Source organism: Globicephala melas, chromosome 13 (assembly GCF_963455315.2).
Source record: "Globicephala melas chromosome 13, mGloMel1.2, whole genome shotgun sequence".
NCBI lineage: Eukaryota > Metazoa > Chordata > Mammalia > Artiodactyla > Delphinidae > Globicephala > Globicephala melas.
The window spans coordinates 70,081,037-70,106,383 of NC_083326.1; the positions used below are offsets into that span (position 1 = coordinate 70,081,037).

A 25,347-nucleotide genomic window follows, 5' to 3' on the forward strand; every position below is an offset into this window, starting at 1 on the left:
TTTGGTTTCAATTTAATTTGATAAAATGGCAGGTGGGACAAGAAACCATGTCACCTCCAAGGAGCACAGAGAAAACCAATCTCTTTGGCTCCCCAAAAGGACCCGTTAAAGCGTAAAAAATGAACAGTTCCTCTCTGTCCTTCCCTATGTCTTTTCCTTCCTTCCTCTCTTCTTTCTCCTCCAGATACTCCCCAAGCGCTTGTCTGTGCCGGGCTCAGACCCAGCCCTCGCCCAGTCCTGGCTGCACATAAGAATCTCTGGGGAGATTTAAAAACTCCCAGGGAGGTCCAGGCTGGACCCCAGGCCAACTGGACCCTCAGCATCTCTGGGGGTGGGTCCTGTGCATCAGTGTTGCTGAAATTCCCGAGGAGGTTGTGCCGGCTGCCAGGACTGAAAGCCACTGCCCTGGAAGCTTCAGTGTGGATGAGACCCCACCTCTGTTCTGCCTTTCTTTCCTCCTTTTCCTCCACCTTTTCCCCCCTCCTCGACCAACTCCCCCAAAGCGAAAGAGAAGAAAGAGATCCCCTCACCAGATGTGCCTTTCCTCTGGGACCACCTCACGGGCTGAGCTGCCACATCCCTGGACTGAGCCACCTCAGAATGCGGTGGGCAAAACTTCAGCAAGGTCAACAAGGCATTTCCCACCCAGCACTGCAGACCAGGGGCAAACCCAACAACACTTTTCAGTTGCTTTGCTGAGAAAGCAGAAAGAAATCAGTCCTCAATCACCCTGGTGTTTTTGCTCCATCTTGAGAGGCAGTGCTAAGAGAATGGACTCTGGGTTCAAATCCTAAGTGTGCTGGTTTCTAGCTGGGCGACCTTGAGAAAGTGACTTAACTTCTCTGATCCTCAACGTTCTCACCTGTAAAATGGGGATAATATTTTTGAAAGCTGCAACTAACATAATTAGTGCCAGGAATTCAATTAACATAGCATTGTTTGTCTTTGAAAAAATATATTTCCAATGAACTATACAGCCTGCTCAGGGCAGAGAAGGTGTGGTATCAGGAGATCTCACTGAGGGCTCCTCCTCCACCCCCCCAGCGCTTCTCTGCTCTGTGACTATGAACAAGTCGCTTGCCCAGCCTGGGCCTCAGTTTCCCCAGATGAAAATCTCAGAATCCATGAGTTGTAAAATATATATATATATATATATATAAACAGTGGCTACAGTTTCCTTCTACTCAGAAGGTTGGACTCCCTACCCCCTCCTTCGATAGTAGTTAAGGGACGGATTTGGGAATTCAAGGATTCAGACACAGGCTGGTGAAGCTTGGGTTTCTCAGACCCAAGGGTGGCCCTTCCCTGACTTTCCTCTGTGGAGATGCCCACATCTCTCCCTCTTTTTGGATATGAGTTTCCCCAAATTTATAAAATTAGTGGGTGGGACCAGAGGCCTTCTTCATTTCAGAACCTCTAAGTCAGGGTGAAAGAGCTGAACTTGAGAGAGTATAATTAAAGCATAAGTAAATTAGAGCTTAATTAAGGGTGGATTGGGATTTGTTATGTTTGTACGTGTGTGTGTTGTGTGTGTTGTGTGTGTTTGTGTGGTTTGTATGTGGTGTGTGTGGTTTGTATGTGTTATGTATGGTGTGCGTGTGCATGGTGTGTGTGTGGTCTGTTCGCAGTGTGTGATATCTGTGTTCTGTGTGTTTGTGTGTGGTGTGTATGATGTAAGTGGTGTGTGTGTGATGTGTGTGGCGTGTGTGATGTGCATGGTATGTGTGTGGTCTGTTCGCAGTGTGTGATATCTGTGTTGTGTGTGGTGTGTATGATGTAAGTGGTGTGTGTGTGGTATGTGTGATGTGTGTGGCGTGTGTGATGTGTATGGTGTGTGTGTGATATGTGAGTATACGCACACACACACACACACGTGTGCAGAGGGAGGTGGGCCCGGGACTCTGCATCACTGAAGGAAGATGTTCCACGCTGTCGCCAATCAGGAGTGACAGCTGCTGGACATGCGTTTCCTGTCACTTCGAATCCCCATCATGACGCGTAGTCTTGAAGGCATCACCTTGTGCAGCCTGGTGTGGCTCGTCTGAGCTGCCAAAACACTCCCTGTTCGACAGAGGGCAGTCTCAGGGAGTGGTAGGAACTGTCCTCCAGGAAAAAAACGAACCGTTTGGAACCTCGAGGGCTCACCTGAGCTCACCCCGGAGGCACAAGATGGGCGTGCAGGGGTTCCCCAGGCCGGGCCACACATCATAGGACCACGCCCAGGGCCTCTGCCGCCAGCTGGCTGCCTGATCCCTCCCTCCACCCTCCGCCTATTGCCAGCGTCTGCTGTCTAAACCACAGGTCTGACCGTGTCACTGGCCTGCTCAGAATCTCCAGGGAGGCTGGCTGCCATCAGGACAATGTGGTCCCACTACGTGAGGTGAGGCGAGGCTGGGAGGTGATGCAGGACGTGGGCTCAGTGTCAGACAGCCAGGTCCAAACCTGGCAGCCACTGAGCCCTCCGAGCATCTGTGTCCTCAGCTATGACATGGGGAACATCATCGTGTGAACTCATCAGTTGTTTACAGAATTAAGTAAGTTGATGGAGGTGATGCACTCAGAAGAGTTTGGCACGCAGTGAGTTACTGTTATCTCCAGGCCTCGGATAACCTAACGCAACACCAGGCGCGTGGTGGTGGATCCTCACTAAGCACTTGCTGGAGAGTAAGTGCTGGGGCCACTGTACGTCAGGTAGTTACCAGACAAGCAGCCGCAGCTCCCAGGATGTCGGATCTAATTGCATCCGAATGCCGTGGGCTCCTAGGTGTGCACCAGCAAAGCAGGGGCCTGGCTCGAGACAGGGGGTGGTCCCCTCCCAGAGCTGCAAACACCAAGGCTGGGAAGAGCCTGGCATGGCTGAGGAGCAGAGAATAGGCATGTGCTGCGGGAGGACCTGTCCTGGAGCTTGTGTTTCCAAGTTACCACTGACCACAACAATCCCTTGCAAATTGGGAAAGGGGAGTGTTCAATCAGGTGGGGTGCCTGGAGAGCGCCTTAGGATGAAGCCACTTCATCCCTCAGTGTCAAACCAAAACCCCATGGTCAGGGGCAACGTGTGTGTGTGTGTGTGTGTGTATGTAGTTGTATAATGGAGCTCAATTTGTTCACACGTCATGGAAGGAATTAATCACCCTCATCATCAGAGCTGCCAATTAAAGTATTGAGTGTGTGCACGGTATCAGGCCCTTGCCAAGAGTTCTACCTTCTCAAGAACTCTAAGAGGTGGGTACCACAGTATTATTCTTTTTAAAGATAGGAAACTGAAGCTCAGAGAAGTAAAGTGACTTATCCAAGGTCATACAGCCAATAAGTAGAAGAGTTAGGACCTGAACTCCAGACTTCCTATCACTGGTAAAAAAAGCCTTTTCCTCTTCCTGAAAAAAACTCAGGATCTTTCCAGAGTGCCTCCCACAAGTAGGAAGCATCAGGTAGAGAAAGAAACATTTTCTGAGCTTTCTTTATGCCAGGCACCAAGCTCTGGGTAGAAATCTTGTCTCCTTCACTTCCTAGCTGTGGGATTGCAGGCAAGTTACTTCACTTCTCTGAGCCTTGGTTTCCTCATCAGTAAAATGGGGATAATGATGGCCACCTCCTAGGGTCAGTTGTGCACAGGGATGTCATTTGGAGCTTTGGACTAGGACCAGGAGACCCGAGCTCTAACCCTTATTCCTCTTTGGCTGAGGTAGCTTGAGTGTGAAAATGATTTCAAAGCTCTGCCCCTCTGTCCATACCCTTTGCAGGGAGGCTTCCAAGCATCCGCCACCAAGAGGTGGAGCTTGTTTCTCCTCCCCTTGAATCTGGTCTGGCCCTTGCGTTGTGACTCGCCATAGGATACGGCAGATGATGCTGAGAAAATTCCTAGTCTAGGCTCACTCAAGAGGCCTTGAATGCTTCTGCTCATGGTTGTGGAACCCTGGCCAGTCGCCACAGGAAGGAGCCCGAGCTAACTGCTGGAGAGTGAGAGACACGTGGAGCAGAGGTGAGCCATCCCAGGCTAGGGCTGCTTAGACTGTCTGACAGCCAGTAAGAAACATGTAAGAAAGGCCAGCCACGATTCACGGAGCCACCTACCTAACCCGCAGCTGCCCAAAGACACAGGAGTGAGCCACCTCAGACCAGAATAACCACCTTGCTGATCTGTAGACTCATGAGAAATAATACAACTGAGCTTGGGGTAGTTTGTTACATGGCCATAGCTGACTGATAGAATGGTCTTGGGACAGTCTTTTCCCATCTCTGGGTCACAGTTTCCTCATCTGCAATAGGATGGAATTTGGGCCCTATGAACTGTGCTGTTCCTTCTCAGATTCCCTAGAATGACTCTCAGATTCCCTAGAATGTGTGGCTCTGGGGAAATCCCTTCTCCCTCCACTAATGGATTGGAAAGCTTTCATTTCTATTGTGGCCATTTCTCCCATGTTTTCTGTTGGTGTCTGGATATCTGTGCTGCTGGCGGGCTGCCCTCAAGTCTTGACTCTCCCTTCTTGTCTGGCTCTTGAGCTGAGTTCTTTCCACCCAAAGCAGCTATATCTCTGTTTGATGGACGGAAGTGCCTCCGGACAGGCACTTAATTTTTAGGGCTTGGAATTAACTTAGCACAGAACAGGCTGGCAGCAGCTGAAGAGAAATATTCCACAGCTATCAATCATATGGTTACTGGGGTTTGTCATTAGGTTCTTTTATTTCCTGGTTGGAGGACTGTGCTGGGGCCCATAAACAGGGAGATATTTGGGGCTGTGCCCCACAGTGGAGCTAAGAAAGGCAAGCTGGAGCTTGGCTGAAATTCTGTTCTTCCAGAAACATATGTAGGTGTCCAGGAAATGGGAGAAAGGCACCTCTCTGAGCCTCAATTTCTTTTTCTGTAAGATGGGGCAAGGGATTTCTCCCTTGTGGAGCACCTCATTACCATTTATTGGGTGGTTATAACACCGGCTTTGGCCTCAGAGACCTGTGTTCAAATCCTGACTTGGCCTCTTTCTAGCTGTGTGACCTTGGGCAAGTGACTTCACCTCTCTGAGCCTCAGTTTTCCCATCTGTGAAATGGGGGTAATCATAATGTTATCACATAGGTTTCTTGGTGAAGAGTTAAATGACTTTACATGGGGAAAGCACTTAGTGACTGGCAAACAGTAAGCGCTCAATGAATTTAGACAATGATTTTGATGCTGATGATAACTGCCATTATCATTCATGTAATAATTCCTGCCAAATGTTTAACCAAAAATCTGGCATATAGTAGGGATGGTTATTTGCCTATTTTATGCCAGAAACCTTACTAAGAACTTTACGTATTGTTTAACTAACATACACACTCACCATCTCTCTCTCTCTTTCATTCAACAAATATTTATTGAGCACTTACTGTATGCCAGGCCCTGGGGATAAAGTAAATAAAACATCCCATTGTGAGGCAGGGATCACCACCTTCAGTCATCTGCCTGAGGCCACAGAGCCAGTAAGAAGTACAGTCAGGCTTTAAAGGCAATTCTTTTTTTGACTCTAGAACCTTCGTGTCTCCTCTGGCATGTGGCATCTTCAAGGCTGGCCCCTGGGCTCGGCTCTTGTGGCCACACTCAGGCTATCTTTCAGGTCCTAACTCTGACTTGCTGTGCGATGCTGGGCAAGTTACCTCCCCTCTCTGGGCACCTCCCAGCTCTTCCATTCTAGAATGTCTTCTCCAACCATTCCTTAGTTCTTTTATTCTCCTTTCTATGTTTTACACTTTGAGAGAGCAAGAGCAAGAGAGAAGAGAGATTTAAGAAATGCTTAAGGATGTAAAAGATTCATGCTTGGTTGCATTTTAGGGTAAGCAGCAGACTCCTGATGGAGCTGGGAGGTACATGGTGGGTTAGGGACTAGGCATTTGGGGTGGGAAGAAGGTTTAGCCTGGGGGCTCCTGACTCACCTTATGCACCCACCCCTTCTTATCTGTAATACTGACAATACAAGGCAGAGGGTTCTAATTAATGCTGCAATTCAGGGCATCCACTGGGTGCTTATTGGTCACTATAACACTGCTTGGGTCCTTTGATCACAAGGGCCTCTCGGGGAATGCCATTCCCCCATTACAGTTTGACCAACTGACACTCTTCAGAATCCTGCTTGGATGTCACCCGCTCTGTGACATTTCCACAATGCGCAGAGGTAAATCCAGTGCCCCATACTGCCCCCCACCCCCCGCCCCATTCCTCCAGCCACAGCACTTTGCCTGCATCTTGTTCATGGCCCTACTTCCCTTCCTGACCTTTGAGTTGCTGGAGGCCTGGGAGCCTTCCTGCTTCATCACTGAGACATATAGCTGGTGCCCCCAAAGGCCGTTCAAGTCAATGAAAGTAGACGCTACAGTGTGTGCACAAGCCCTGGCTCTGTCCTTCATTAGCTGTGTGACCTGAGGAAGCCGATTCACCTTTCTGTGCTGTCATTTCCAAAACCATAAAGCGGTGATGAGAACAGCTGTCTCATGAGGCTTCCTGGCAATTGCAGTCTTCATTTACGAAGTGCCAACTAGGTGCCAGACCCCACGTGATGTGCGTTGCATACATTATCTCTAAATTTGGGTAATTACCCCTCTGTAATTATCTCTACTCACATTAGCGCTAATTTATGTAATTATTATCTCTGTGTAATAATGTTCACGTTCATTATTGCTCATGGGTATAAACGATGCAGCTCAGGGCCTAGGACACAGTAGGTCTTTCATAAATGATGGCTAATTAGAACCGTTATCCTAACACCCACAGCACCACAGACCTGCCCAGTGGATGAGGGGAAGAAAAGTCCCCTCTCACGTGGCACACTCAGCTGATATCCTCATGACTCAGCAAACATTCCAGCACCTACTATGGGCGACCTACCCAGCTCGGTCAGCAGTGCAAACTCCTTCCCCTTCGCCAACGTGATAAATAACAACTGCAAACACTTAGGCCACGTGAGGGGCCCCGAGGATGGAATTATTTTTACTATCAAACCCAAATTAGTTTACTAAAACTGTCAGCGGAAACCGAGCAAGATAATTTAAACCCAGCAGCTCCTGGGCCTCGTGCATTCTTCGCTGGCGAGACGCTATTTTCACTCCCTCAGTGGGAGGAAGGGGGTGCCGGGCCCAGATGCCGCTCTGCCGAGCGTGAGCCAGGGTTTGCCGGGGAGCCTCGGGCTGGGACCCACGCGTTCAGCTCCCTTCTGCAAAGGCTCAACCCTGCGAGCTCCTAAACCCCTTCCCCTGCTGCCGAGTTTGGGCAAGGCCAGACTTCCTCATGTGGCTTTCAAGGCCCTGCCTGATCCTACTGCTTCCTTGTTGATGCCACGCCTCCTGTATCTCTGAGCTCCAGACACACAGGGCTTCCTCTAGCTCCTCTCATGAGCTGGTGAAGAACACAGACCCTGGAGACAGGGCAAGCAGAGCTGGAATCCCAGCCATGTGATCATAGTCACTGTTCTACTCTATAAGCGTCAGTTTACTCCTCTGTAAAATGGAGATAATACGAGGACCCACTGCATGTGCTTGTTGTGAAGGTGCCTGGGATGTGAATGCCTGGGATGCATTAAACGCTCAGCATATATTCCATATTACAGACCAATAACAAGAGAGTCACGCTTTCCTGCTTCTGGACCTTAGCACATGCTGTTCCTTTTGGCTGGAACACTGTTCCCTCCAACTTTGCTCATCTTCTATCTGTCCTTTGGTCTCGGTTCAGCATAGATCAGGGTTTTTCTGCTTTAGCACTACTGACATTTGGGGTCCGCTAATTCCTCGGTGGGGGCAGTCCTGTGCATTGCAGGATGTTTAGCAGCATCCCTGGACTCTCCCCACTAGAAGCCAGTAGCATCTCCCCCCTCCCAACACATACCAATTATGACAACCAGAAATGCCTCCAGACATTGCTAAGTGTCCCGGGGCAGGGGGTGGTGCAAAATCATCCCTGGTTGAGAACCGCCCACTTAGAAAAGTTGCTTTCTCAGGAAAGCTTTTTCTCCAGGTCCTGCTAATTTATTTATTTGGCTGCATTGGGTCTTCGTTGCTACTTGCCAGCTTGTGGGGGCTACTCTTCGTTGCGGTGCGCAGGCTTCTCATTGCAGTGGCTTCTCTTGTCACAGAGCATGGGCTCTGGGTGTGCGGGCTTCAGTAGTTGTGGCTCACGGGCTCTAGAGCGCAGGCTCAGTAATTGTGGCACATGGGCTTAGTTGCGCCGCAGCATATGGGATCTTCCCGGCCCAGGGCTCGAACCTGTGTCCCCTGCATTGGCAGGCGGATTCTTAACCACTGCGCCACCAGGGAAGCCCCCTGCTAATTTAGATAAGGGTGTTGAGGGACATCTCAGAGGAGGCAATATGGGAGCAGAGACCTGCAGGAAGCTAGGGAGTGAGCTATATGGATATTCAGGGCAGAGCATTCCAGGGCGGGGTGGCGGTGGGGTGGTAGGAGACAGCCAGTGCGAAGGCCCTGAGGTATGTTTACAGAACAGCAAGGAGGCCAGTGCGGCCAAAAGGAGAGACCAAGGAGGAGAGTGGAAAGAAGTGAAGCAGGAGCCGTAACCAGGGTCAGATCACATAGGGCTTTTGTAAGAACTTCAGCTTTTACTCTGAATAGAATGAGGAGCTATTGCAGGGTTTGAGGCAGAGCATGATGTGATCACCCAGGGAGGGTGCTGGGTTAAAAACAGCCCCCAAAGGGACAAAAGCAGGAGCAGGGAGACAACTGAGGACGAGACAGCGGGGGCTTAGACCACAGTGGTGGTGGCAGTGGGGGTGTCAGAGATGCTTCAACTCCAGGCAGATTGAAGTCTTGAGTAGAATCAACGGGATGTACTGAGGCCCTGGGTACAGGTGTAGGAGAACGGGAAGAATCCTGTTCACAGGGAGTGTGCTGGAGCCGGTGGCTCCTACTGGGCCATGTGCGCTGACTGTTAACTGTCCAGGCATTTGGTGACCCTGTTGGCTTTGTGTTGGTTGCTTAATATTGGCCACAGTGGGAGTATTTACACCATGGAAATTGGCAAATGTTGCAAATCAGGAAGTTGCTCCCCACCCCACTTGTCAAGAAAAGCCGTTGTGGAATGCTGACCAGTGTCCTCCTGCTCTAGAATAACTCCGCATCCTTTGGGTCTGAGCAGCAGGCAGGATGGGTGACTCCTTTCTGAGATGGGAAGATGAGGCGAAATAGGTTTGGAGAAAGAGAATCAAGGGTTTAAGTTTGGGGACACGTCGTTGGAGATGCCTCTTAGACATCCAAGTAAGAGGTAAGAAGGCAGGTGGAATAAGTTGAATATAATAGTTGCATCTTCCTTCTAGGAGAACTTTGAGGAGTAAATTAATTAACATTTGGAAAGAACCTTGCAAACATTGAGTGCTCAATGATGAAAATGGCTTTCTTTATCACCTCCATGAGAAAGGATCTAGACTTGTGGTCCCTCAAGTCTGAATCTGACCAGCAGATACTTTTTGGAGGGGAGGGGGCATTATTTTAACAAATTGAATTTATGTTAGAGAAACGCAAATCAAAACTACAATGAGGGACTTCCCTGATGGCACAGTGGTTAACAATCTGCCTTCCAATGCAGGGGACATGGGTTCAAGCCCTGGTCGGGGAAGATCCCACATGCCGTGGAGCAACTAAGCCTGTGTGCCACAACTACTGAGCCTGCGCTCTAGAGCCCATGAGCACAGCTACGGAGCCCACATGCCATGACTACTGAAGCCCGCGCACCTAGAGCCCGTGCTCCACAGCAAGAGAAGCCACCACAACAAGAAGCCCGCACGCAGCAACGAAGAGTAGCCCCCGCTCACCGCAACTAGAGAAAGCCCTCGCGCAGCAACAAAGACCCAATGCAGCCAAAAAAGAAACTAAAAAAAAACTACAATGAGTTACCACCTCACACCGGTCAGAATGGCCATCATTAAAAAATCTACAAATAACAAACGCTGGAGAGGGTGTGGAGAAAAGGGAACCCTCCTACACTATTGGTGGGAGTGTAAATTGGTGCAGCCACTATGGAGAACAGTATGGAGGTTCCTCAAAAAAAACTAAAAATAGAGTTGCCATATGATCCAGCAATCCTACTCCTGGGCATATATCCAGACAAAACTCTAATTCGAAAAGATATGTGCACCCCTATGTTCATAGCCGCACTATTCACAATAGCCAAGACATGGAAGCAACCTAAACGTCTATCAACAGATGAATGGATAAAGAAGATGTGGTGTGTGTGTGTGTGTGTGTGTGTGTATATATATATATACACACACACACACACACACACACGTACACACACACACACACACAGAGTATACTACTCAGCCATAAAAAAGAATGAAATAATGCCATTTGCAGCAACATGGATGGACCTAGAGATTTTCATACTGAGTGAAGTAAGTCAGAAAGAGAATGACAAATACCATATATCACTTATATGTGGAATCTAAAATATGACACAAATGAACTTATCTATGAAACAAAACCAGACTCATAGACATAGAGAACAGACTTGTGGTTGCCAAGGGGGAGGGGGATAGAGGAAGGGAAGGATTGAGAGTTTGGGATTAACAGATGCAAACTATTATATAGAGAGAATGGATAAACAACAAGGTCCTACTGTATAGCACAGGAAACTATATTCAATATCCTGTGATAAACTGTAACGGAAAAGAATATGGAAAAGAATGTATATATGGTGGCATATACATATATATGTATATATAACATATATGTGCATATATAGGTACATATGTGTATATATACACATATACATGTACACATATACATATGTATACATAGATATACATGTATATGTGTATATATATATATGTATATATAACAATCACTTTGCTGTATGCCAGAAACTAACACAACATTGTAAATCAACTATACTTTAATAAAATAAACTTTTTAAAAATTTGAATTTACATGATGTTAGGTGGGGATGTAGTTCCCACTTCAACACAGTTCCCCCAGCTCTACATTATCTCACACAGCCCCACTTCCCATTTTATGATACTTGCCTGACCTTGCAGGAGTCAGCGTTTGCATCCTCTCTGTTCAAGGCAACCCGTCCCTTTGCAGAGAAGGAGTGTGAGGCCCAGAGAGGCTGGGTGACGGGTCCAGAGCTGCTCAGGGACCACTGTCAGGGCACAGAGGAGGGAGCCCAGGGGTCCTCCCTCCTAGCCAGCACTCACTTCTAGAGTTGCCAAGATGATCAGAAGAAAGCGCCCCCTGCAAGGCTTCCTTTTCTGACGCTAACGCTGCTGGTGGCCTGGCTTTGGGGAAGTATTTCTGCTTAAATGCTCCAGTTTCCTGGATGGGCTGCTGCATCGTGCGCTTTGTAGTGGAAATAAAACCCCATCCCATGTTGAGATGAAGGTTAATTGAATATTTGATGCCTGGAGGGGATGAAAGCAGGGTTCCCATTTTCCTGTTTCCTCTTTCAAGCCTCTGACACCAAGGGGAGATGTGGGTCAGTCTTGGTGAAGCAAAACCACCCGTAAGGGATGCGTGCTGTGAGGAGAGGATGCTGAGCTGGGCAGAAGGGAGGGGACCACAGACCATGTCTTGGGGCATGGAGCTGGAGGACCTTCAGCAGAAGCCAGGATATCAGGAGTTGATTTCCTCTTCTCCTGGCTGAAGACTGAGGTGGTTTGCCCAGCAACTTCTGGTGGCGGGGTGCTCATCAACTGGGACCATAAATTTATATTTGTCATGAGGGCAGTGGGGAGCCATGGAAGGCTTCCTGGAGGAAGGAGCTTTAGAATGGGGTTTCCTATCACCAGAAAACTACTAGAGCTCATCAATGAATTCAGTAAAGTTGCAGGATATGAAATTAGTATGCAGAAATCTGTTGCATTTCTATACACTAACAACAGAATATCAGGAAGAGAAATTAAAGAAACACTCCCATTTACCATTGCATCAAAAAGAATAAAATACCTAGAAATCAACCTACCTAAGGAGGCAAAATATCTGTAGTCAGAAAACTATAAGCCATTGATGAAAGAAATTGAAGATGACACAAACAGATGGAAAGATATACTGTGTTCTTGGATTGGAAGAATCAATATTGTTAAAATGACTATACTACCCAAGGCAATTACATATTCAATGCAATCCCTATCAAATTACCAATGGCATTTTTCACAGAACTGGAACAAAAAATTTTTAAATTTGTGTGGAAACACAAAAAACCCCGAAGAGCCAAAACAATCTTAAGAAAGAAAAATGGAGCTAGAGGGATCACAATTCCTGACTTCAGACTATACTACAAAGCTACAGTAATCAAAACAGTAGGGTGCTGGCACAAAATCTTGCAAATAATTTCCCTCTCGCCAGGCTCCTCTGCAAAGCCAAGCAGCACCCAAGTCATGCTTCCCACACAAGTGGGTTTCTACTTCAGGCTTGAGGGGAGAGCTGACCCCTAGGCTGCATCCAGAGAGGCTCTTCCAAACTTGCCATCCCCTCACTGTCCCAGCCACGTGTCTGGATCTGCTGGACAGCCCTTTCTTCTGCTTTTCTAGCCACCACTGTGTGTCTCTGTCCCCTTCTCCTGATTCCTGGGGAGTTAGGGAAAGTTCTGGATGGAGCATCTAATAGGTACCCCCACTGAATATTGGGAACAGCCACATAGCCAGGTAAGTCCATTCATGACAGCATTTCTTCATTCAGCAATCATTTTCTGAGCATCTACTATGTGTCAGGCTCTGTGTTAGACCCTGAAACAGAGATAAATCAGACCAGGTCCTGACTGCAAGGACCTTCTGGTCTAGTTGAGAGAGATAGATAGGAAAATAAACTACTGTGGTACAGAGTGTACATGTTATATTTCCCTCCTCCTCCTGACCATACTAGCCATTCGGTCCTCTGAAAATGCTGTGCCTGCTCTTGTCACAGGGCCTCTGCATACTCTGTTCCTTCTTGGATGAATTCACTCCAATTCATCCTTTAGTTCTGAGCTTTGTCAGATCCTCAGGGAAGGCTTTTCTGACCTTCCTCTTTATATCAAGTCCCCGTTATAGAATCTCATGGCATCAGGCACCTTTCCTTACAGTGCTTAACAAAGCTACATCGCTGCAATTCCTCACTTAGTGCCTGTTTCCTTAGACAACTGACTTTCCTGAGGACAGGAACTCCTTCTGGGTGTGTATGATGTTGTCACTTCCTCACCATAAGGACACCAGTTCTTTGCACAGTCCCTGACACGCAGTAGATGCTTAATTAATATTGGTTGAAATAATAAAGCAGGAGCAATTTCTTCCCCAACTGGCTGGCCTGGGGGGTCCACCCATCATAAACACTCACAACTGGATATCTAAGAAGATCCGTTTCTCCTCCCCTACGTGGATCTTCCAGACACAATCTTCACCTTCCACGTAGGGCTCTGGCCAGTTTGGGGACAGCACCACCCCGGCCACGGCAGAGAGCTCCCCACCACACATGGCTGTAAAGACACAGACACACACACACACATTACTCATAAGGAAGCAGATCTGGTGTAACAGTTAAGAGTGTGGTCTATGAAGTCAGACAGTCCATACATGTGTGCGGAATGATTAAATTAGGACTGGCCACCTGCCTCCTTTAGCTGAAATTTGGCAAAGGTGGGGCAAGGACATCGTACTGTGGGTTCTGCATCTATGGATTCAACCGACAGGGGATCATAAATATTTGAAAAAAAAATTCCAGAAAGTTTCAAAAAGCAAAACTTGAATTTGCCACTCACCGGCAACTATTCACATAGCGTTAACATTGCATTTAGGACATTCCCATAGCATTTGCATTGTATTTACAACTATTTACACAGTATTTACACTGTATTAGGAATTATAAGTAATCTAGAGATGATTTAAAGTATATGAGAGGATGTGCCCTTTTATATAACGGGCTTGAACATCCACGGATTTTGGTATTGGGGGCGTGGGGGGGTGTGCCTTGGAACCCGTGCCCTGTGGATACTGAAGGATGACTGTAGTTCTTTCAGGACGAACGACAGAGTTCAAAGTTTCAAGTGCATCCTTAATAGCCCTCCCCTTGAGTAGGGTGAATAGTAACTAGAGATGGTACATTCTAGTCAGATGGACCTGGGTTCGAGTCTTGCCTCTGCCACCAAAGGCTCTGTGACAAGGCATGTAATAAGTTCCTGGAGCCTCAGATGCCTCCCTCTGTAGAGCAGGGAGAAACACCAGTGCTGACTTCACTGGGTTATTCTGAGGCTTAAGTGAGCTCATGGATGTCAAACACAGCACAACGCCTGGCACAAGGTAAGCGTTCAGTAATTCTTAACGTTACTGTGGAACGCCCTGGCTCTGAACTGGAAGCAGAGATGTGGCCGCACCTGGCACCTGGCCCTTTAAATTTCACTCTGTGTTTACTGCTTTGGAAAATTCTCAGTGTGGCAGAGGCCAAAGCACCAATAAATTCCACTCTGTTAAACCAGCACATTTAATACAGGGATCAATCCCTCACCACGGCAAGGCTGTGATTTCACGCCAACCACCATCCAGGTGGCGGCTGCCGGGAGCCAGGGCTCTGTTCATTACTCCACATTCCCCACATGGGTCCAGGCTCGGGGTGGCTCAGTGGCCTTGAACACGGAGAAATAGGGGAGGGCAGGGCACTGGGAGTCCCCGTAGATGAGGATTCCACACAGCTGACATTGTCCAAAGGGGCTCAGGGCACAGGTCTCTGAGAACAGAGAGACTTGAGTTCCATTCCCACCTCTGCCAATTACCCTCAGTGTGTTCTGAAGCATGTCACGTCACAGCTTGTTTCCTCAGCTGTACACGGGATCAATAATAATATGCACCTCACAGGGTTGTAGCGAGGATTAAATCAGATAAGGCACAGAGTGCCTGCACAGTTTTTGTGCAGTGCCTGCACAAAAACACAGTTTTTTGCACTCCTATTAACAACTGTTATCATTATCATTAATTAGACTCAGGGCTGCCATGTGCTGTTGGGCAGGCTGTGCACTGCACATGTCTGCATAGCACAGGTAGGAGCTGAAATCCATGCAGCGATCTTCTCACCAAGCTGTGCATGATGGGGTCTTGTGCCTGGAGGAAAAGGCAACTTTTCAATTTTACCCATTTTGTGATTTTCTCAAGGACCAGCAGCAAACCTGACCCAAAGGAGGGTGAGCTCCAGAAAGGATTCTACTCCTAAAATCGGTATATAAGCTGGGCCTTTCATCTGAAGGGGTGGAGGGCTCTGGGGTGCCCTGGGAGGAGGGCTGTGACCCACTCACCTCTGCACAGGGGCTCCGTGTCGTTCCAGTATGGGTCCCGCACGTTGATACACTCAATGATGGCCGGGCCCTGCTCCAGGGAGTGGCCGGGGTCGCAGGTAAACTCCACTATGGTCCCGATGTTATAGGTCGGGTCAGACGTGGTGAAGTTCCCATTCTGAATGTAGGGCTCATAGCAGTGGCCTTTCTCAAAGGCTGGGGCCAGGACACAAAAGAGGGCAGCCGCTCAAATGAGTCAGGGGTGGCTCACAGGGCTGTGTCTCAGAAGCAGGGGCCCCTCCTGCTGTTCAGGGAAGCCCCAAGGGAAACGGGTACCAGACCCCACATTCCAGTTCCCACTGACCTGCTGAGGGCCCTTAGGCCATTCACTTGGCTTCTCGGGCCTCATTATTTCTTATCTAAAATGGGAACAAGAACCTCTGCTCTCCCAACCCTGCAGAGGCGGCCTTGGGAAGTCCAAGAGTCACTCTAGCTACGGCTTCTCCCCAATCCTTTGCAGGTCAGATTTCTACCTCCCATGACCCGGCCCCGCCATGCTTCCCCTGCTCCCACGCTGCCACCCTAGGAGACGGGGCAGCCTCCGGGACCCTCACCCTCGAACCGGATGTTGAAGGCTGAGGCCACCCGCCCCTGGTCAGACGTGAATTCGATGCAGATGGTGTGGCCATCACTCAGCAGGCCCTCAAAGGGGACATTCTCGGTTTGGAGGGAGTCGTAGAGAAGAGTGGATTTGTTGGTCAGCCCACTGTAGACCATCATCCTGGCAGTGGGGAAGGAGACAAGAGCCAATATGAGGTCTTCTCGGGCCGCTGATACACAGCAGTGGGAGGTGTGTGCTGTGACCACCCACTCCGCGGCCTCAATCCCAGACTCACATCCCGATTTCACCCCATACTCGCCCGCGCACTCTGCTTCATCTATTCGAATTTGTCTCCCTTTCTGTACAATGCTTGTCCCAGACTCATGGATAGACTCTGAGCTCTTAAGGAAAGTGCTGGGTGTGATGTAATGACCAGATGAATTAATAGATACTGATTATTATTACTAATTGAGAAGCTGCGATGATTGGGCTAATATCATTCCTGAAACACTGATATATATATAATCAGACAGAGTTCCGACTTTAACTTCTGAGCTGAGTGACTTTGGACAAAAACACTGCACCCCACTGAGCCTCTGTTTCATCTGTAAAATGGGTACAAGCACACCTACACCAGAGTGTGGGGATTAGAGACCATGGATATAAAGTGCGCAGGACAGAGTCGGTATGCAAGTCAAATGACCAAGCATTGGACCCCTACTACACTCTGTCACTGATTTTTATCTCCTAAGACCACCGTGCCTGCAGTCAGGAGTCCCAATTTTTAGTCCCCAGTTCCCTACCCACTGAGCTTTCTCTAGTTGCGGTGAGCAGGGGCTACTCTTCATTGTGGTGCGCGGGCTTCTCATTGCAGTGGCTTCTCTTGTTGCGGAGCACAGGCTCTAGGTGTGCGGGCTTCAGTAGTTGTGGCTCGTGGGTTCTAGAGCGCAGGCTCAGTAGTTGTGGCGCATGTGCTTAGTTGCTCCTCAAGGCTCTTACCATTTCTCTGCACTTGTGTTCCTTTTCCTGCAGGCTTTCTCTGGAGCGCCCCAGCTACTGGCACAGGTGACAGGCCAGTGTGTCAGGGAATTAACAAACTCTGAGAGCAGCCATCATCTAACTGATGGGAGATGAGGGACAATGATCTCTGCTCTCTCGCTGCTAGGAATGGGGAAGTTAGTGTGTGTGTCTACACTGGCTCCCAGAGTTCCCAGGTGGAAGAGAATTTCTTTTTTTTTATAAATTTATTTATTTTTGGCTGCGTTGGGTCTTCATTGCTGCATGGGCTTTCTCTAGTTGTGATGACAGGGGCCTACTCTTTGTTGTGGTGAGTGGGCTTCTCATTATGGTGGCTTCTCTTGTTGCAGAGCACAGTCTCTAGGTGTGCGGCCTTCAGTAGTTGCAGCGCGTGGGCTCAGCAGTTGTGGCTCGCGGGCTCTAGAGCGCAGGCTCAGCAGTTGGGGTGCACGTGCTTAGTTGCTCTGCGGCATGTGGGATCTTCCCGGACCAGGGTTCGACCCCATGTCCCCTGCACTGGCATGCGGATTCTTAGCCACTGTGCCACCAGGGAAGCCCCACACCTTGTACTTTAAAGTAGTGATTTATTGATATGGAGTTGTTCAGGATAAAGCTGGATGACTTGGAAGGAAGTAGCCTCCAGAGTTGGGTAACTTATTCAGTTTTCTGGTATTTTCTCTCAGAATCCTTTCCTAGAGGTTAATGGTCTAGATTTGAAGCTTCAAAGAAGCCAGGACACTATATAATTCTAAGATCAACATCGGACAATTCCAGAATTCTAAGGTGCCGACACTCTGTCGGTGCCCTACCCACATCCCCATAGCACTCTTTCCTTACCCATTTTCGGCTGGCTTCCAGAGTCTCTGAGAATCAGCCAGCTCCAAGGGTGGCAGGCAGTGTTGGGGAGTCAGTGTGTCCAGGAGCACGCCTCCTCCAACATGGATGGTGGGGGTGGATAAATACCCAGCTCCCTCACCCTCCGATAGGAACGCTCTGAGCCCTGCTCAACGCAGCTTCCTGGAGGCCCGCAGAAGATAGAGACCCAGTTGTCTCTGCAGTCACCTGCCTACTAATACATACTGTATCTACTCCCTTTCCTTCTCTGCTCATTTTCCTGGTGCTAAGATCAGCTCCCAAACAAACCACTTTCTCTCACATCTTTGTCACTCTGTCTGTTTCCAAGGAAACTCAACCTAAGACAGCAAGTCTAAGCAGCTAAGACCCTAATTTTCTAGAACATTCCAGAATATTCTAGAATAAGTTCTCAGAGTTTTCAGATTCTGGATTCTGTGCATATAACTTAGCATCTACGGACATACTCTTGCTTAGATGTCTTGTATCTTCTCTAGTTCCTTCTTGTACATAAGTCTGGTTTTTCCATCTCAACTGCCAGGAACCAATGTTTCCTACTTCTCTCCTGTTCTCCATGGAGGCTAATACATGATTGGGCACAGAGCTGATGCTCAGTAAACACTCCCTCCTTGTTCAACTGCAAAAAGGGATGCGCAGGAGAAGGGATGGGGCAGTTCGAGGTCGGGGAACTGGATTCCCTTCTTGTCTCTCCCCCTACCCTGTTGTGTGACTAGGGTGAGTCCCTTCCCCTCTAGTTTCCTTATGTGTAAAAGGAAGAGATCAAAGATGATGGTCTCTAATATCCTTGCCACCCTCCCCAGCTCTTCCTTTCTTGACGTCCATGAGGCAGCATTTTAGTCCTTTCAAGACTCCAAATCCCAAGCCGCGTTCTAACACTCTGGGAAGGAGTGAGGCTGGCTGGGGACGCTCAGAGTTTTACCTGTCCTTCTCATGCAGTGACAGCTTCTCAAAGTGCAGATGCAGCTTCTGGCCCTCTGGAGCTTCAATCGTCCACACACAGAACTGGCTCCCATTGGTATTTCCAGAGTGACTTGGGGACAGGACGCGGCCGATGGTGGCGTTGTGCACCGCCCCTCCACAAGGGGCTGGGGTCAGAGAGTAGGGGTGGGTGGGCAGTGAGAAGATTGCAGAGAGAGACAGAGAGAGAGAGGAAGTGAGGGTTTCATCCTTCCCCACTCCCCACCCCTTCATGGGAGGAAATAGGCTGGGGAAGAGAGAAACCATGGGAAAAGTCCCATCCTCCTGAGACAGGTTCATCTTGTTTGACAGGTGGTCTAATTCCATGATTAGAACCATTGCCATGTGCGTTCCATGGTGGGGAATGAATGGCTGTGATTTAAGGATTCTTCCATGCGCTGGCTGTGCCCTGATTCCTAACTACAAAATGGTAATTAAGAAGGACATAAATAGGCAGTTCTCAAAAGAAGAAATATACTTTTATTACTCAGTAAGCACCAAAAAAACACAGCCTCACTGGTGATAAAAGAAATGCAAATCTAAACTATATTCTATCTTTATCCACCTAATTGGTCAAGATAAAAAGCAGCAATGAACTGGAAAGCTATCTCCAGTGATGGGAAATGGTCACTCTCATTCAGGAGTGGTTAGATTGCAAGTTGCTGTGGCCTTTCAGGAGGGCAATCTGATGAAAACTCTGGAAAATATGTTCAAACACTCTGACCTAGTGATTAAGGTTCTGGGAATTTCCCTTAAGAAAAGATTTAGAGAGTTTCACAAAAATGTATGAATGAGGATGTTCACTGCCAGATTGCCTCTAAGAGCAAAAAACAGAAGGAACATGAATGTCCGTGTACAGATGCTTGGTGAAATAAATACGTGTCATTCATATAGTTTTGAAGAAACATGTTCTCAAAGAACTTGAGAACACAGGACAATATTCACTATATTTTACGTGGGAAAAAAGAAGCTAGAAAATGGTCCGCTACATCCATTTCAATGAGCTATATGCAAGGATCAACTGAGACCAGGAATGTAAAAGTGATTTGCTACAGTCTTCAACACTTTCTTGGAATTTTTTTTTTTTTTACCAGAGCCATGTATTACTTTTATCATAAAAATTTAATAAATATTAAAAAGTGATTTGTGAACTAGAAAGAGTTATACAAATGTGGGGAGGTAGACTTATTTTTAGGATATTTGGTTTTCATTAAATGTTTGCTGAATGACTGCATGACTAATAAGGACGTGCACTGATGAGAAAGGCAGATAGCTCCCTTCTCTGCTCTGGACTCTGCTGTGACGTACAGCAGAGACACTACCAAGAGGTCTTGTACCGTAGTTCTTTCAGGACCACGGACAGAGCACTGGGACGCAGGCTCTCCAGCTACCTCTCCTGAATCCCCATCCAAAAGTGAAGGTTCAAATCTGGCCAGCGCCACTTATCTGCTGTGGATCTAGGACGAGCCACTGAAGATCTCCGAACCTCTAGGTCACTGTAAAATGTTAATACTAATTCCACCCTCTTTATGGGACTGTGGTGGTTAAGTCAATGCAACACTGCATGTAGAGGGCTTGGCACTGTCCCTGGCACAGAGTAGGTGCTCAAAGTGTAGCCAGCATGACTGCCCCATAGCTCAGGAGCCAAGGAGATGGACACTGTCCCTGGTGGGGGCGTCGGCCATCTGTCCTCCCCGAGCTGCCACTCGTTTGCGGCCTCTCTGCGCCCACTCCTTGCCTTATTAAGCCGACTGATGACTGCTTTCAATTTGCCAGCCGCGGCTCCCCATCCGTCTTTCTTAGCACAAATTGAGGCTTAATTCTCTCTGATTTCACACATAGATAAAAATTAACGTGAGGGAGGCATGGAGACCAACTTCCCTATGGTTTGAATTTTTTTTCTTTGTTAAAAAAAAAAAAAGAAAAATTCTGAAGGGCCTTGGGGGAACGATACTGCAACAATTAAATCTGAGAATTTATCATCAGCTCTCATTTGCATTTTGAATTCTACTGACTATATGAATGCCTGGAGGGCAGGAGTGATGTTTTCTTATTCCCAGTATTCTCCTTGTACGTGACTCATGGCCTGGCACAGAGAAGGTGCTCAGTTAATGTGGGCAGCCTACACTTTCCTGGCCATGGTCAGGACTTTTGAGAATCTAAGAGAGATTTGCTCTCTTGATAACTGAGGATGGTCAAGGTTATGGCCACTGGGGCAGACAGAGTGTGGTACAGAGTGCTTCTCAATCTATAATGTGCACATGAACCACAAAAGGAGCATCTTAAATGTAGATTTTGATTCGCTTGGTTTTGTATGGGGCTTGGGATTGTGTATTTCTAATAAACCCACTGGTCTGCAGATTGCACTTTGAACAGTGCAGGTGTAAGGAAAAGAGCTCAGGAGAGAAGGGTTCTGGACTCAGTTCAATTTCTATCTGGTGACTTTGAGGGAGAAACTTCACCTCCATGGGCCTCAGTTTCCTCATCTGTAAAATGGGGATATTGTTCCCACCATGTAGGATTGCTGTGAGGATTTATCAGAGCCCTGGCATATGGACTGGGCTCAAAATATGGCAGCTGTCATATCCAAGGCACAAGCAACAAACAAAAATTACACAAATTAGACTTTGTCAAAATTAAGGACACTATCAAGAAGTGAAAAGACAACCCACAGAGTGGGAGAAAATATTTTCAAATCATATATCTGGTAAGGGTCTAGTATCCAGAATATATAAAGAACTCCTACAACTCAAGAAAAAGACAAACAACCAAATTTTAAAAATGGGCAAAGGACTTGGATAGACATTTCCCCTAGAAGATATACAAATGGCCAACAAGCGTATGAAAAGATACTAATGTCATTAGCCATTAGGAAAATGCAAATCAAAATCACAGTAAGATACCTTCACACCCACATTATTATATGGCTATAATAATAAAAAGAAGACATCGAAAATAAGTGCTGGTGAGGATGTCGAGAAACTGGTACTTTCATACATGGCTGGTGGGAAAGTAAAACGGTGCAGCCGTTGTGGAAAACAGTTTGACGGTTCCTTCAAAAGTTAAACGTGGTATTAGCATAACTCAGCAATTCCACTTTGGGGTATATATACCCCAGAGAAATGAAAACATAAAAACCTGCATACAGACATTTATAGCAGCATTATTCCTAATACCCCCAAAGTGGAAACAATTCAAATGTCCACCAACGAATGAACAGATGAAATGTGGCCTATCCATATTATGGAATATTATTCAGTCATGAAAAGGAATGAAGTTCTGACAGACGTTACAACATGGATGGACCCTGAAAACACTATGCTAAGTGAAAGAAGCCGGATACAAAAGGTTACATATTGTACGATCCCATGTACGTGAAATGTCCAGAATAGGCAAATCTATAGAGACAGAAAGCATACTGGTGGTTGCCAAGGGCTGGGGACAGGGAGAAATGGGGAGTGACTGCTACTGGGTCCAGGGTGTCCTTTTGGGGGTGATAAAGATAGCGGTGATGGTTGCACAATGTTGTGAATGTACTAAGTGTCACTAATGGTCAATTTTATCATATAACAAAACGTTAAAACGGCAGCAGCCACCTGTATTTGGAGGAGTCCCTTCCCTAAGGTCAATGCTAATACCCTGGGGGCTGGCCCCTCCCCTCTTAAGAGGACCATCGTGTTTGGTCTGGCTGAGGCTGGCATGTACCTGAGCAGATGGGTTCCTGGCTGCTCCAGTGGGGCTTGGAGGCATTGATGCACGTCAGTGTCTTGGCACCCTGGAGCTCGTAACCCAGGTGGCAGTGGAAGTGGGCTACCCCACCTGAGTGCAGGTCCATCACCATGACATCCCCGTAGTCAGGCCGGCGGGGAAAATTGCAGCTCAGCATGAAGGCTGGGAAGAAATGCAGGGGCAGACAGTCATCTCTCAGAGGCAGAGACAAAGAACATGACCCACATCCTGGGAGTCAATTTTTGCTGAGGAGAAAAGATGAGGCCCCTGAGGCCCCTGGAGTGCTGGAGGAGGGTATTCTCGTGACTCGAGTTGATCACGTGGTGCTGAGACTGCCAGATGAGCGCTTTTTTCTAGGCTCAAAGCTCCCCACCCTGCCTAAGCAGAGACAGCAGGTTTGGGGCGACAAATGTGTTCCCATCTCTCCCTGGAGACAACGGCCTTCTCCTTGAGCACAGGAGGGACAGGATCACCCAGGTAGGTTAGTCTCACCTGCACGAACAGCTTAGGTGTCTGATAAAAATGCAGGCTCTTGGACCAGAGTTAGAATAACCAGTTCTTCAGGAAATGCCCAAGATATGAAAGCTTGGAAACAACCGTCCTGGGAGGTAAGGACTTGGGCTCTGAGGGTGATGAATGTGAGTTTACATTCTCTTACTCCATCACTCAGAAACCGTGTGACCTTGAGAAACTGACACAGTGCCCTGAACTTCACTCTCCTCTCTGTGATCGTCCCTGTTTCACAGGTGGCGGTAAGGATTACATGTGAAATGCCAAAGAAGAGCCTCCTTAGCCCAATATCTGGTGCACAGAGCTCACGGGATGGGGTGGCAGAAGGGTGTACGTGACCACGTTGAGCTCCTTGAGTTTCATTTTCATAAGAGGGTGCTGAACCCGTCCTAGCTCCACCACTAGACTATGGTCTGACCTCTCCTGCAGCCTAGGATATGTGCATTCCCAGTTCCCATGAGGAGGACTAAATTCAAGCTCATGGCTCAATGAGCTATTTTTTTTCCATTTTTTAATTAACAAAGACAACAGACGGTAGTCTGCATATTGAGAAGGTGTGAGGAAACGGACACTCCTGTATACAGTCACCCATCTGTTTCAGAAACATCCAAGGGGAAATTTTTAAATGAATTGTTTTTCCAGACATTTAGTCAATGTGACGTAAATGTGGATGGCTTTTGACCTCCCAAGGTGTGGCTAAGGGCTCCCCTTCCCCATCTTATACTTGGCAAGTATCCAGGGGGAGCTCCTAGTAAGGGAAGTAACCGGAGATCTTGGGAAACGCCCAGGAGGTGGGGAAAATGGGATGACATTGAAATGAGAGAGAGAAGGAAGAGTGAATGGGGGTGGGAATGAAGAGAGGGAGGGGAGGAAAGAAAGATATGAAGGAAGCAAGAAAAGAGGGAGGAGAAGAGAGGAGAAAGGTGAACAGAAAACAAAAGAGAGGAGACTAGAAACAGACAAAAAAGGAAAGAAAGAAACAGTGGAGAAGAAGAAAAAAGAGAGAAGGACTCCAGTAGCAAAGGCTGTTTCCCAGCAACCCATGGACTCTCATGGGATTTGTGTGTCAGATTCAGGAGACATGAACTTGAACGGGAAAAGGGGGCTTGCTCATCCTTCATTAACCTTTCACTTAACAATGGTATTTCCTTCAATCACAAATGTAGGCAACAATGTGTAACATAGTCACAGAACATGTGACTTTGTCACCAAGAGAAATCATAGATATTTTCATATCAAAATGAGTATCTTGACATATTTCTTATGCTCCTTTGAAATTACAGTAATTATCAGAGCCACTGGGAAATATTATTTAATGTGTTAATCAAGAAGCACAGAGGTTATGATGTCATAGATGAAAACAATATTTTGACAACTGCTATTAAATACGAATGGCTTCCTTTTGAATTGTACATATTTTATGCTCTTAAAAACACAAATCTAAGAAGGGGTTCACAGTGTTACCAAACTGCCAGAGGGGGTCCCTGGCACAAAAAGGGTGAGAATCCTTGGCTCCAGAGAGAAAGGGAGACAAAAGCGACATCTCAACAGCCCCAGCCTGTCTTACCCTGGTAGTGCAGCTGGAAGGTCCCAAGGCCATCGTCCTGGAAGGTCCGGAAGTAGACGGAGATGGTGTTGGTGGGGCTTCGGATCACCTGCCCCTCTACCAGGAGGGTGTGGTTGGCCAGAATGGTCAGGGAGGGGCCGTCCACCCCACGGATGGAAAGCAGCTCCCCCTCGGACAGGTTCACACTCTTCACCTGGAGACAGGTAGGGGTAGACAGAATCTGAGTCGTGTTTGGGACAGGGCATCTGTTAGCCCCCTTATCTGAGTCCCATGAAAGGGGCTTCTGGATGCTGGCAGCCGAGACAGAGTCTTCTGGAGCTGGCAGGTGGGGGCAGGGGTTTGATCAGCTTGTGCCTGAGGTCCCATCTCCAGGGAGACAGAAGGCATTTCACCAGAAGGTAAGCTCCAGGGAGGCAGGAAACTTTCCGTGCTGCTCAGGGTCCCCAGGGCCTAAAATCGTGCCTGGCACGTAGTACGTGCTCAATAATCTTTATGGACTGACTGAATACATTCTTGCCCTTCTGCATAAACTGGTGAGGGGGTGGGGGGCCTCATCTCTAGGGCTTTCTCAGGCCCACTTTCTTATCCTCCTCAATGGTGGCTTCAGTGGCAGAGGCTCCTCAAAGCTCCATGTACTTGGTTTGCCTAGTCCACTTTCCAGGCTTGGGAGAGAAAGAAGGGAGATACTTTACTCGCAGACAAGGATGCTGAACAAATGGAGCGGGGGTGGGGTGGGGACCTTAGTCAGTCCCCAGTTCCCAATATGAGTATTTCTGCTTCTCTTAGTGGGGCCTGGGACCCCAGACCCTTGTCTCTTGTGTAAGCAAGGCAGGAATTACTGACAAGCCTTTCCTCTTTCAGGCCATACACCTTACTCTCTTTTCTCT

General features: G+C 47.8%; 1 protein-coding gene across 4 annotated transcripts in view; it reads right to left on the bottom strand.

Moving 5' to 3' along the window:
* SEZ6L (seizure related 6 homolog like) overlaps positions 1-25,347 on the bottom strand; it is a 200,709-nt gene that overhangs the window by 49,215 nt on the left and 126,147 nt on the right. For all 4 annotated transcript variants that reach the window (XM_060311160.1, XM_060311161.1, XM_060311159.1 and 1 more), the window contains exons 4-9: positions 24,461-24,653; positions 22,360-22,545; positions 18,617-18,782; positions 15,821-15,987; positions 15,228-15,422; positions 13,283-13,421 (exon numbers count right to left, since the gene is read on the bottom strand). In XM_060311160.1, the coding sequence (XP_060167143.1) occupies positions 13,283-13,421; positions 15,228-15,422; positions 15,821-15,987; positions 18,617-18,782; positions 22,360-22,545; positions 24,461-24,653 (1,046 nt within the window). The remainder of the gene's footprint in view (positions 1-13,282; positions 13,422-15,227; positions 15,423-15,820; positions 15,988-18,616; positions 18,783-22,359; positions 22,546-24,460; positions 24,654-25,347) is intronic.